This window comes from Diabrotica virgifera, chromosome 5 (genome assembly GCF_917563875.1).
Source record: "Diabrotica virgifera virgifera chromosome 5, PGI_DIABVI_V3a".
Taxonomy (NCBI): Eukaryota; Metazoa; Arthropoda; class Insecta; order Coleoptera; family Chrysomelidae; genus Diabrotica; species Diabrotica virgifera.
Genome location: NC_065447.1, coordinates 241,889,705 through 241,902,013, shown reverse-complemented (window position 1 = coordinate 241,902,013; position 12,309 = coordinate 241,889,705). Strand labels below are relative to the sequence as shown.

The 12,309-nt window shown below is 31.9% G+C and overlaps 2 protein-coding genes across 2 annotated transcripts in view; one reads left to right on the top strand and one right to left on the bottom strand.

Annotated features, from left to right (window-relative positions):
- The window catches only part of LOC114331958 (ATP-dependent helicase brm-like), a 120,696-nt gene that overhangs the window by 37,822 nt on the left and 70,565 nt on the right, over positions 1 to 12,309 (top strand). The window lies entirely within an intron of this gene.
- Positions 1 to 12,309, bottom strand: part of LOC114331963 (uncharacterized) — a 52,907-nt gene that overhangs the window by 34,603 nt on the left and 5,995 nt on the right. Inside the window, exon 2 of the mRNA XM_050650940.1 lies at positions 3,119 to 3,246. Within this exon, the coding sequence (XP_050506897.1) occupies positions 3,119 to 3,246 (128 nt within the window). The remainder of the gene's footprint in view (positions 1 to 3,118; positions 3,247 to 12,309) is intronic.

The window sequence follows — 12,309 nt, the reverse complement described above, 5'->3', positions numbered from 1 at the left end:
ATGCACGTTTGATGCCTCGAATTTCCTAAACCTGCTGTCCGATTTGAGTGATTTTTTTAGCATCTTGTAGCTTTATTATTTAAGAATCTCAATCTATTAATATTGTTGCTAGACAGGTAATTGCCATTTTATACCGGGTGTAACAATCATACTGTGTTTTTTCCTTAAAGTTCGGAACACTCTGTGGAATATTATAGCATAGATAAAATATTGAAATTAAAACTCAATTGTAGCCTTAGACTTTCTTAACATTTTCTTTTTTTATTCATTTGCATATGTTGGATAATAAAAAAGTTAGGTACTTTAACAACTAGCCACGTTCTTTATCAATACAGGATGTTTCTAAATAAGTGCGACAAACTTTAAGGATTAATTCTGCATGATAAAATAATGACTGTTTGCTTTATAAATATATGTCCACAAATGCTTTGTTTCCGAGATACGGGATGTTGAATTTTTTCTTACAAACTGACAGTTTATTTGTTGCTCTAAATCCGGTTGAGATATGCAAATGAAATTTGGTAGGTTTTAACCTTCCGATGACCAACCTTTTTTTGTTACACGGATGACCAAGGGGGGGAAAATGACCCCAGGTCAAAAATGTCAAAAATGACAATTAACAAAAAAATGAAGTTTTTTTTTAATTTTTAATTTTTTTATGGCATGGACTTTATGTCATTCAGCTAGTCACAACATGAGTATTAGTGTCATGTGTAGTGTGTATGTTGAGTAAGTGTCTTGTTACTTTGCAAAGTCGACATCATTATCGTAAAACTACTTGGAATTACACATAATAGACGCTATTTTACTAAACATCATCTTCAGAATATATTTTTTATTCGTAAAATATAGGGATTTTTTTTTATTTCAAAATATGAGGATATCTAGAATGATATTAAAGTCAAATAAAAAAATAATGAGTTAAAAATTAAAAACACTTTTGAATTTATTAAAGAAAAACATACGCTGGGGTCACAATTTTCCCCGCTTGGTCATCCGAAGGTTAAGAGGTAGTTATTGCGCATTTTTTGACATACAAATAAGAATTTTATATTCACCATTGGCGTGCATACGGGTGTAAATATTTTAGATACATCCCTTTGCTGAAAGGGCCCTTTATTGAGACCGGATTATAGCAGGTACCATCGGCGCAATCGTCCCCTGGCATTAAAATTATGAAAGTAGCTTTTAAGTAATGTCATATTATGTTAAGATATTAAGAATATTGAAAAATAGTACAGTGCTAGTCAAAAGTCCGTACCCCCCCCCCTCGTAACTTTTGAACGGTTATACCTATAATAGTGAAATTTGGAGGGAGGAAATAAACGGACGTAGGCTTCTTAACTAGTCATGACAGGTGACGTAATAGTGACAGATGACGTTACAGAGCCACTGTGAACAATAATTTTAAATGGGACCTTATGGCAAGTGATACCTCGTTTGAAGATACCTCGTTTGAAAGGTATTCAAAATACCTATTCAGTCATACATACCAATTTTTTTTGGGTTTAAGTTGATTTTGATTTTGGTGAATAAATTAAAAAAATATAATATTGTAGTTTCGCATTTAATTATTAAAAATTCAAATGCCCGCCTATGGTTTTTTGTCAAAAAAGTTGACGTTTTTCAATTCTCTAGTAGTTTTTACGTTAACATCAACCTTTTTGATAAGTAACCACAGGCGAAATTTTGGATTTTTATTAATTAAATGCGAAACTACAATTTTATATTTATTTATTCAAAATGAGCTTAAAGTCAAACAAAATTAGTATAGCTGAATAGGTATTTTGAATACCTTTCAAACGAGGTATCACTTGCTATAAGGTCCCATTTAAAATTATTGGTCACAGTGGCTCTGTAACGTCATCTGTCACTATTACGTCACCTGTCATGACTAGTTAAGAAGCCTACGTATGTTTATTTCCTCCCCCCAAATTTCACTGTTATAGGTATAACCGTTGAAAAGTTACGAGGGGGGTACGGACTTTTGACTAGCACTGTATATTGTAAATAAACACTAAATGCTTTTTCAAACATTATCTAAGTAATTGAATCTTAATTTGTTATTAATAGTCCCTCTATTTAGTAGTTGTGAAGTTGTATACGTATTAAATTAGAAACAAATTGAAACTATATGAACCAATGGAAGTCGTTAATCAATTAAAATTATATTTCGCACTTGCTTGTGGTCCGTGCTAACGTGCATACACTTAGTAGTATGCTTAGTAGGGGAGGAAAGTATGCTAAATGTGCAGTCACTCGAGCGCTTTGGGGACCTATTGGGTTGTGAAGAGTAGGTTCTAAAACCAAAAAAAGTTAAGTAAAATTTTCCATTTTAGTGGGGACATTCCATTTTTAATTTAATTTTCCATTTCCAACAATCGTTTTTTCCGATTATAGCGCCATCTATCCATAATTCGAAAAAATATTTCAAATAAAAGTTACTTCTTTTTACGTAAGGAATCCGAATCTGCAATAAAAAATGGGGGTTCCTATTTAAAATTTTAAAGTAACCCCCCACCCCACATCCATGGGGGTGTGTTTCCATTCGACAGATTTTTCAAACATATTGAATAAGTGTATTTTTCAGTTTTTCGTAAATTTACCCCCCACCCCTCTCCATGGGCAGTCGTGTTTGGTATCATTTTTGACAAATATTGAGTAAGTATTTTTTAGTTTTTAGATCTATCGTTCATTTCGCGAAATATTCGCTTTTTTCTTGTGAAATTTTCTAACTCGCCCATTTCCTTACCCAAATCGTCAGATTTTTGAAATATACACTGTTTTGCATGTACTTAATACCTTATCTTAATCTGACGATTTCTAGTTTTTCTAAGGATAGATTTTTTTTTTCGGCCCCCCCTTAACGACCTCCCCTGTCTTTCGAGCCAATATATGGTAGAGGTACATCTACAGGGTACCAGGGTTCTCCCTATATGATAATCTGACGCGCTCGAGTTACTGCAAAAATCCTCGCTTGGGCTCCCCTACCATAAAGATTATTAACACGAATTCGTTTAACATAATCAACATTTTCTCCCAATGTACGTCATGCATATTTTAATTGTTTTACTTTTTAGTCATTTTTACGTAAACTTATAGAAATGTATAGATATACCTGTGCGAAGGCCACCTTTCCTTGATCTTTTTGATAAGAACCTCTTCAATTCTTCTGTCAAACTCTGTCACCTCATCGTAAATTTCACCTTTGGTTTCTATTTTGTAATTCTTGGCATGCAAAAGCACCTATAAATAGAATGATTATCAAATTATGCAGAAAAGCTATTTAATATAAGATATTTTTCATGTTACCTATTTGTTTTAACAATTGTACCGTTGATTGAAATATATTTCAATCAACGATTGTACTAAGGCAGTTGTTCAATTAAGGCATTATCATTAAGAGAGGAGAACAAAAATCGTCTGTACTCTACGAAGACGAAAATCAGAGAGAATGAAAAAAGTGCCTGCTCAATACGAGAGGCGGAATCAGGGCTCTGATTCTAATTCAAATTTCGACTCAAAACAAGTTAGACAAGGCGAAAACGGCGGGTTCGTTGGGAAAAATATTCCCATGAGATTTTTTTGCATAATTACATTCGTGAGACATCCCAGAATAAGGTTCAAGAAGTTGCCCACGTGAAAAGTGGGCCAAATTTTTTTTAACAATTTTTTTTAATCAAATTGCAGAAATCAATGTTTTTGGCCCGGACAATTTTTTTGTAGGTTTTTTGGACCATTCTGGATAAAAAAGGTCTCTTATAATTTTTCTCCAAAGTTGATCGTTTTCGAGTTATAAGCAATTTAAAATTGAAAAAACGAAAAATGGCGATTTTCAAGGCTTAATAACTCGGTTAAAAGTTGTTATTATGAAAGTCACAAAGTGACTAAATCAAAGTTTAATGCCCCCCTACAAGATCCCGAAGAAATTTTTGTCATTATTTTATTACTAAGCTGTTATTTTTAAGTAAGCGCCATGCACGTAGTAGCCGGCCGTAAATGTGAGTGCAAGTAAGATGCACAATTGGACTACAACAGAGTTGGTCTGTGCCCATTGAATTGGCAAGTACCTAGCATCTTCGAGCAGGGAACCATGGCACCCTTTTAGCATGTGTTCCACTTTATCTATCAACATCGACTTGTAGTCATAACATTTTAATATATTACATTATGTAAACCATATACGATGATGCTAACACTATTTACAGTGTGCTAGTTTCAAAATACTCGGCAGGATGCACTGAAGATGTTCTGTTTAGAACGAAAACGTTCTGCAATCCATGACATTTTATAGTTTTAAATAAACGATTTTATACCAGAATACATCTCGAAGTTTTTACTTCTGTATTGGTTTTTTAAACTATGGTATACAGCCAACTATTGGGATTTTCCCATTGATTTTTTTACAAAAATATAAATTTTACCCACAAGACTCTCAATAGTATTACAGTGGAACCCCTATAAGTCGGCCCCCGATAACCCGGAAGTCCGGCTAACCCGGACAGATTTTCATCAGACAAAACAAACATTTTTTCATTTTGACTGAGTTTTTTACCAAGAAATAAACAATACTGTATAGAACTGTACGTAATTTAGTTGTACTGTGCATATGTATTTCAAGTTTTTGCATTTATAATGTGTGTTTGTTTATTATTTATATGTATTTTACTAATTTTTACCATATTATCCGGCTAACCCGGATTTTCGATAACCCGGATTGGCCGCAGTCCCGTTTAATCCGACTTATCGAGGTTCCACTGTATCTATAAAACTCAAAATACTCAAAAGACTGCACGTGGCCAAATAGGTAGCACCACTGTAAGAATAAGTTAAGTAGAGGGGGACCGACTGCTGTGCCACCTAGGATAAATTGTAATAAGAAACGTAATAGCAGGCAGATATTCAGTTCGGTACGGAAGAAAAATGACGTACGTAACTGCAAAGTTTGCCAATTCCTGTTTATTGCGCAATTACCTTCTAAAATACTATGTAAAGATGATACAAAAAGACCGAACTGTAAAAATGTGCTGAGCCACTATAGGGTAGTTGCGTCGTTACTGAAATACGCGCTATGTTAGACCTTGTTTCAGATGCATAATGACGCAACTGTAGATATGAAACAAACGCCATACCGATGCGCCTGGACGATTACTCTTCATTTTTTTTGCTCTTCTGAAGAATTTTGCATTTTGCGGTTGCGTCATTCTTCTGGACCGGCGAATTTGTCCTCAAACAACTTCTTGGGCCTTTTCTAAATATATGCTTAGGGTTCTAAGTTTTATAGTCGGGAAAAAGGTCAAAAATACATTAATAATAACTAACGCTCGGATTATAGGCAAAATGCCTTTTTTTGCCTATTTTGCCTATTATAATTGTTTTTTGCACTTTTTGCCTTTTTTCGTAAATTCCGCCTATTTGTGCCTTTTTTAAAATTTCATGGTACTACCCATGATATTATTCTATTACTAAACCATTCTATAATAAAATTTTGGGTCAATAATAAAATATCAATGGTTTGTTTATATAACAGATTTCTAGGAAAATGTACCTGATCGAGACTTGAGGGTTAACTATTTGGAAATCCCTAAGCTCTATTAGTTTATTATCAGTTGTACAGTCGGTTACTGTATCAGAGTTTAGTCACAAATTGCTATATCCTAGTTTAGTTTTGTTGAGTATACCGAAAAGCAAAGAACACGTTTTAAAACGTTTTAGACATTTGTGTGAAAAGATGACATCTAAATTAAGGCTATGGATCGCACCTGATTCGAAACTTTCTCTAGAAGGAGATGGAGCATTTTGTAAACCATGCGGTAAATCGGTAAGTTTTATTTTTTCTCTTTTTTTCTTGTCCCACAACATAACTAAATTCTAAAGCGGTTTTAGAATTCTAATTATTTTTTTTAAATTCTCAGATTTCAAGTAGAAAAAAGTACTTTATTGACCAGCATTGTGGAACCCCACTTCATAAACGTAATTTGGAAAAATTAAATTCCTCGAAGTTAGCCTAAATATCTCTGCGGGATAGTTTAAGCAGTCCAAAAAAAAAGGAGGAAGACGCATTTAAATTTGATTTATGCCAGATGATGATTGCATCCAACATTCCTCTATATAAAGTTAATAACCCTAGTTTTAAATGCTTTTTCGAAAAATATCTTAATAAATCCTTACCGGACGAGAGTACATTGAGAAAACATACTGTGGAAAAATGTTATGTGGAATGTATTTCAAAAATTAAGCGGGAGTTAGAGGGCAATTTTTTGTATATTATCGTGGATGAAACGACAGATGTATGCGGCAGGTATATAGCTAATTTAATGATTGGAATTTTGAACGAAAACTTTGCGAGAAAACCTTATTTAGTTGCCGTTAAAGAATTGGAAAAACAAACAATTTAACAATAAGTCGATTTATACAAGATAGTTTAACAAACCTCTTTTTACCCAACCCTATACCAGTGAATAAAATAGTTTTAATGCTTTCAGATGCTGCGGCATATTATATATGTTAAATTTATTATATATGTTAAAAGCTGCTGTTAATTTAAAGATTTTTTATCCTAATTTAATTCATTGCACTTGTGTAGCCCACGGGGTAAATAGAATTGCTGAAGAAATAAGAAATCTGTTTCCGTTGGTAAATAATTTTATAAATTTTATGAAAAAAGTTTTTGTAAAGGCTCCGTTGAGGGTGCAAATATATAAAGAAAGACTTCCCGGTGTCCCTTTGCCACCTAAACCAGTAATTACAAGGTGGGGAACCTGGCTCGAAGCAGTTTTTTTTTACTTTGAACACTGCAATGTACTTGCAATTCGAGAAGCAAAAAAAAATATTAAAAAATCCCAAATTGAAACAGTAACTCGCTTATATCAATGACAATTATAAATTAATAGTTACCACAATTACCTTATTAGAAAAACAAGAGATAAATTTATGTGAGTCAGTAAAATTAATAGATAATTTAAAGACGAAAATTAAATCGGCACCTGGAAGTAACGGTCAATTAATTTAAAAAAAATGAAATATATTTTCGACAAGAATGAAGGTTTTTTCGTTTTTATCTAATGTTGCTAAAGTTTTGAATGGGACATTTTCCGAGGAATTACAAATTATGCCAGATTTATTATCCGCTCTGAAATATGCTCCAATTACATCTGTCGATGTCGAACGTTCGTTTTCAGTGTACAAATTAATTTTAAGTGATCGAAGACATAGTTTTAAGACCGAAAATATTGAAAAACATTTAGTTGTTTCTATTAATGATAAAATTTTAAGTGGTTACAATGTTTAATTATTAATTAACAGTTATTTAGTTACTAGTTTATTTATACTAATGTTATGATTATGATGTGTAAATATACCTGCCTTAAGTTAAGAGGAAACAGTAGCGATCAACAGGTAGCAAAAACGCGTTCCAAGATTTCGGCTGTAATTTTGAATATTTTTTCGAGGTATTTGGCACACGTATTCGTAATATAATAAAGAATGGCGGTACAGAGCCCAATTTGAAAAATATATTAACATGTGGAAATTACTCTGTAATTAAATACAATATTAAAAAATCGAGCCTGTACCGCCATTAAGAAGAACAAAAAAATACACTTTCTTCAAATAAACTTTTTTATCCGATGCCTCGATTTTGTGTCATTTTGGAACTACTACAATTTTTTATTTTATTAATAGTTCCAAAATGACACAAAATCTAGGCATAGGATAAAAAAGTTTATTTGAAGAAAGTGTATTTTTTTGTTCTTCTTAATGGCGGTACAGGTTCGTTTTTTTTAATATTGTATTTAATTATAGAGTAATTTCCACATATTAATATATTTTTCAAATTGGGCTCTGTACCGCCATTCTTTATTATATTACGAATACGTGTGCCAAATATCTCGAAAAAATATTCAAAATTACAGCCGCAATCTTGGAACGCGTTTTGGCTACCTGTTGATCGCTACTGTTTCACCTTAATATTACGTTAATCCACTTTGTACAATAACTAATAAGTTATATTCCTGCCTTTTTTAATAAAAATCTTTGCCTATATAGGCGCCTTTTTCTTCAATTTTTGTTGCCTATGAATCCGAGCTTTAATAATAACATAGGAATGTTAAAATCATAATAAATTATATGAATAAAAAAATAATAAGATAGAAAAGTAAGCCTAACGTTTTGTTTTTATTGTATCCCTATGAGCATTCGAGAATCTGGTCAAGTTAGGAGCGCTGTAAAACCTAGATAAATAAATAGGATTAAACACCTTTATAGTGGAAATTGAGAAACCCTCTACAAAATTGCTATAATGTTATTTTATTGTAAAATTAATTGAAAAAAGTTATAACCTCCAGAAGGAAACTTGTTAAAAAATGTTTAGTTATTTTTGTTTATATCTTTTTTGTTGGTCACTTGACGATAAAAAGTAATAGAAACAAAATTGTAGAAAATTTAATTCGCTACATTTTGTTTTATTAGATTTCCCGTAGGGTTGGTAGTTTACGAGATATAGTGCGAAACCCCATTGCACCCCTTTTCCAAGATGGCGGCCGGTGGACAAGGGTGGCGACCCCAAAAACTCGATCTTAAATCTACTTCTACTGATCCCCCTACACATTAAAAAAAATAAAATTGACTCCTCTAACAAATGCAAGGTATGGCCTAAAAAATGTAACATTTCAATGGACTATTTAGTCCAGGGTAATAAGGTTTTTTCCATGACACTCGAGCAGCCAGGGTACTGAAGCGTTTTTTCGACAGGTAATACCTATAAGAGCAAATTGTAACTATTTCCTGCGTAGGATCTGGCGGCCATTTTTATTTATAAACAATTAAGTGTCAAAAATGGCATTTTTCCCTTTTTTTTCAAATCAATGGAAAACAGTGAAAGTTATGGTTTTTTTAGTACAAATATCTTTGAGATTATGGAAAAAGCTTTAAAATGACATATTGCAAAGTTTGATATACTCATTTATTGTTAATATAATTGCGAAAAAAGGTCGGAATTGCAAAAAAAATTAATTTCGCAATATCTATTGTAAAAATTAGTGTACAGCTTTGAAATTTTTGTCATATAAGGGTTCTCTGGTGCTTAATATGTGATAAAAATTTCAAAGCGATTCATTCAATTGTTTAAATTTTATTCAAATTGTTTATCCCAGAGAGCATTTTTTTTACAATAACATAAGTCAGAAAAAAATGACGTTAGAACCATTCCACAGGTGTCAAATGAAAGAGCATGAGCTATATTTTCAACTTGGTTTAAAAAAAGCGAATAAAAATGCATTTATTAGTAATAAATAATTATGCAAAAGTATCGTAAATCTTTCCTTATAAACTTTTTATTTTGTTATCTAAGAAATTATATATATTTATTCCAATTTTTTATCAATTATGATAATAATAAGATTACTTGGTAGTTGTGCACTTAAAACAGGGTAAAAAAGTTAATTTTTTTGAAAAAAGTTATTCAAAAAGTTTATAAGCAAAGATTTACGATACTTTTGCACAATTATTTATTACTAATAAATGCATTTTTTATTCGCTTTTTTTAAACCAAGTTGAAAATATAGTTAATGCTCTTCCATTTGACACCTGTGGAATGGTTCTAACGTCATTTTTTTCTGACTTATGTTAGTGCAAAAAAAATGCTCACTGAGATAAACAACTCGAATAAAATTTAAACAATTGAATGAATCGCTTTGAAATTTTTATCACATATTAAGCACCAAAGAACCCTCATTTGACAAAAATTTCAAACCTGTACACTAACTTTTACAGCAGTTATTGCGAAAATAATTTTTTTTGCAATTCCGACCTTTTTTCGCAATTATATTAACAATAAATGAGTATATCAAACTTTGTAATATGTCATTTTAAAGCTTTTTCCATAATCTCAAAGATATTTGTACTAAAAAAATCATAAGGTTCACTGTTTTCCATTGATTTGAAAAAAAAGGGAAAAATGCCATTTTTCGACAGTTAATTGTTTATAAATAAAAATAGCCGCCAGATCCTACGCAGGAAATAGTTACAATTTGTTCCTATAGGTATTACTTGTCGAAAAAACGCTTCAGTACCCTGGCTGCTCGAGTGTCACGAACAGGGTATATTTTTGTCTTATTACCCTGGCCTAATTACCTATTAATGCGATATCTTTTGACTAATAATTGGATACCTACTTGTTTTTCGGCTGGGTTCTGTATTTGATATGCAAACAATGATGTCAATTTTCGAGTTCTAGGCGATTTATCATTTTCGTGTTAACAGAGGAAGACTCAGGAAAAAATCATGGAACCAGATAGAAGAGGACATAAAAATAATGAAAATAAGAGACTGAAGGGCAAAAACTAGAAAAAGAAAGTTTTGGAAATGCATAAACAACATTCCAAAGACACATGAAGATTTGAAAAAAGGGACTAAATTAGGGAGCTCTAATTCACATGAAAAAGAGGTTTATAAATGGCGCTTACGATTATATTGCAATTAAAAATTTTATGTATTGTTTACCATATTAAAAACAGACATTAAATGAAATAGATAAACACAATTATAATAATTATCTTCAACAGTTTTAAAAATAAATAAGTTTATTTGTTTCAAAGTAATAGGGGAGTGCAATTAGAACGAAAACATGCATTGTTTCGGAAAAATTCAAACAAGCTTATATTTTTCTAAAACTGTTTTTGTTAGTTTATATACATGTTAAAGTAAAAAGTTCTACTCGCGGATTTGGCCGCTAATTGTTTATTAATTTTTTAAACAATAACAATTGTTTTGTATTAATAATTTTAAAAATATCGATTCATCATTTTACTTTGATCAAATATGTTTCTATTTTGTTTTTGATTATACTGAATCCGAATATGGCATTACAATTTGAAAATTCTTATACAGAAGCTCTTATACAGTATGTCTGCGTAGTAGTCTAAGAGCTAGTGAACCCTCCGACTAACGATCGTCCTGTAAGGCTAGAAATTTTTCTAGTGATAATTCATAGCACACCAAGGCTAAAAACCATGACCTGGCAGGCCTCAGCGGTGCACGTGTATCTACCAGGTGAATCGAAAAGTGCAAATTTAGGTGGTAAAATAAACTTTCTCCTGTAAGGTTTAAATTTAAGTATGTGTTTGAGTAAGTCATTTAGAAGAAATGTGTACAATGACAGGCGATTCTGAAGAGCATAAGACCTTGCCAGGCGAGGGGAAAGATTAGGGGTTTTTCCTAAAATTATTCTTTTTGCATCGAACAAATTTTTTTCAGGTTTATTGAATCATTCCAAATAGAAAAGGTCTTTAATGATTTTTCTCTTAAGTTAATAGTTTTTGATATATAAGCGATTGAAAATTTTGAAAATTGCGAAAACGGGCCATTTTTAACCCTAAATCGGACATTTATCTAAAAATTTCAAAGTTCCCAAGGTAGGTAGATATTCTTTAAACATTGATTGATGAAATCCCAAAGAGTTTTTTGCAATACAATATCGGAAACGCCTTTGTTTTTTAAATGCTAATCAAGAGGGAACGACACTGTAGTATAAGTGAGGACGTTTGAGTTGGCATAAATTCATTATGGTAGGGGAGCAAAGTATGCTAAATGTGCAGTCACTCGAGCGCTTTGGGGACCTATTGGGTTGTGAAGAGTAGGTCCTAAAACCAAAAAAAGTTAAGTAAAGTTTTCCATTTTAGTGGGCGCTTGCCATTTTTTAATTTAATTTTCCATTTCCAACAATGTTTTTTTCTGATTTTAACGCCATCTATCCATAATTCGAAAAAATGTTTCGAATAAAAGTTACTTATTTTTACGTAATGAATCCAAATCTGCAATAAAAAATGAGGGCTCCTATTTAAGATTTTAAAGTAACCCCCCACCCCACATCCATGGGGGTCGTGTTTAGTACCATTCGATAGATTTTTCAAAAATATTGAATAAGTGTATTTTACAGTTTTTCGATCTGATGTTCATTTCGCGAAATATCGCGGGATTCGTATTTAAAATATTAAATTTACCCCCCACCCCTCTCCGTGGGAAGTCGTGTTTGGTATCATTTGATAGATTTTTAAAAAATATTGGGCACATATTTTTTAGTGTTGTTCTGAAGCTATTTTCTTGTGGCATTTTTATAATCAAGTACAGTGGAACCCCGATAAGTCGGCCCCCGATAACCCGGAAGTCCGGCTAACCCGGACCGATTTTCATCAAATAAACATTTTGATTTTCAATATTTTGTATTTTTCAATTTAATTGTGGCTTATTTCCAATCAAAATGTTAATTATCAGACAAACCTTTCAACAATAAAAATGTATGTAATATAATAT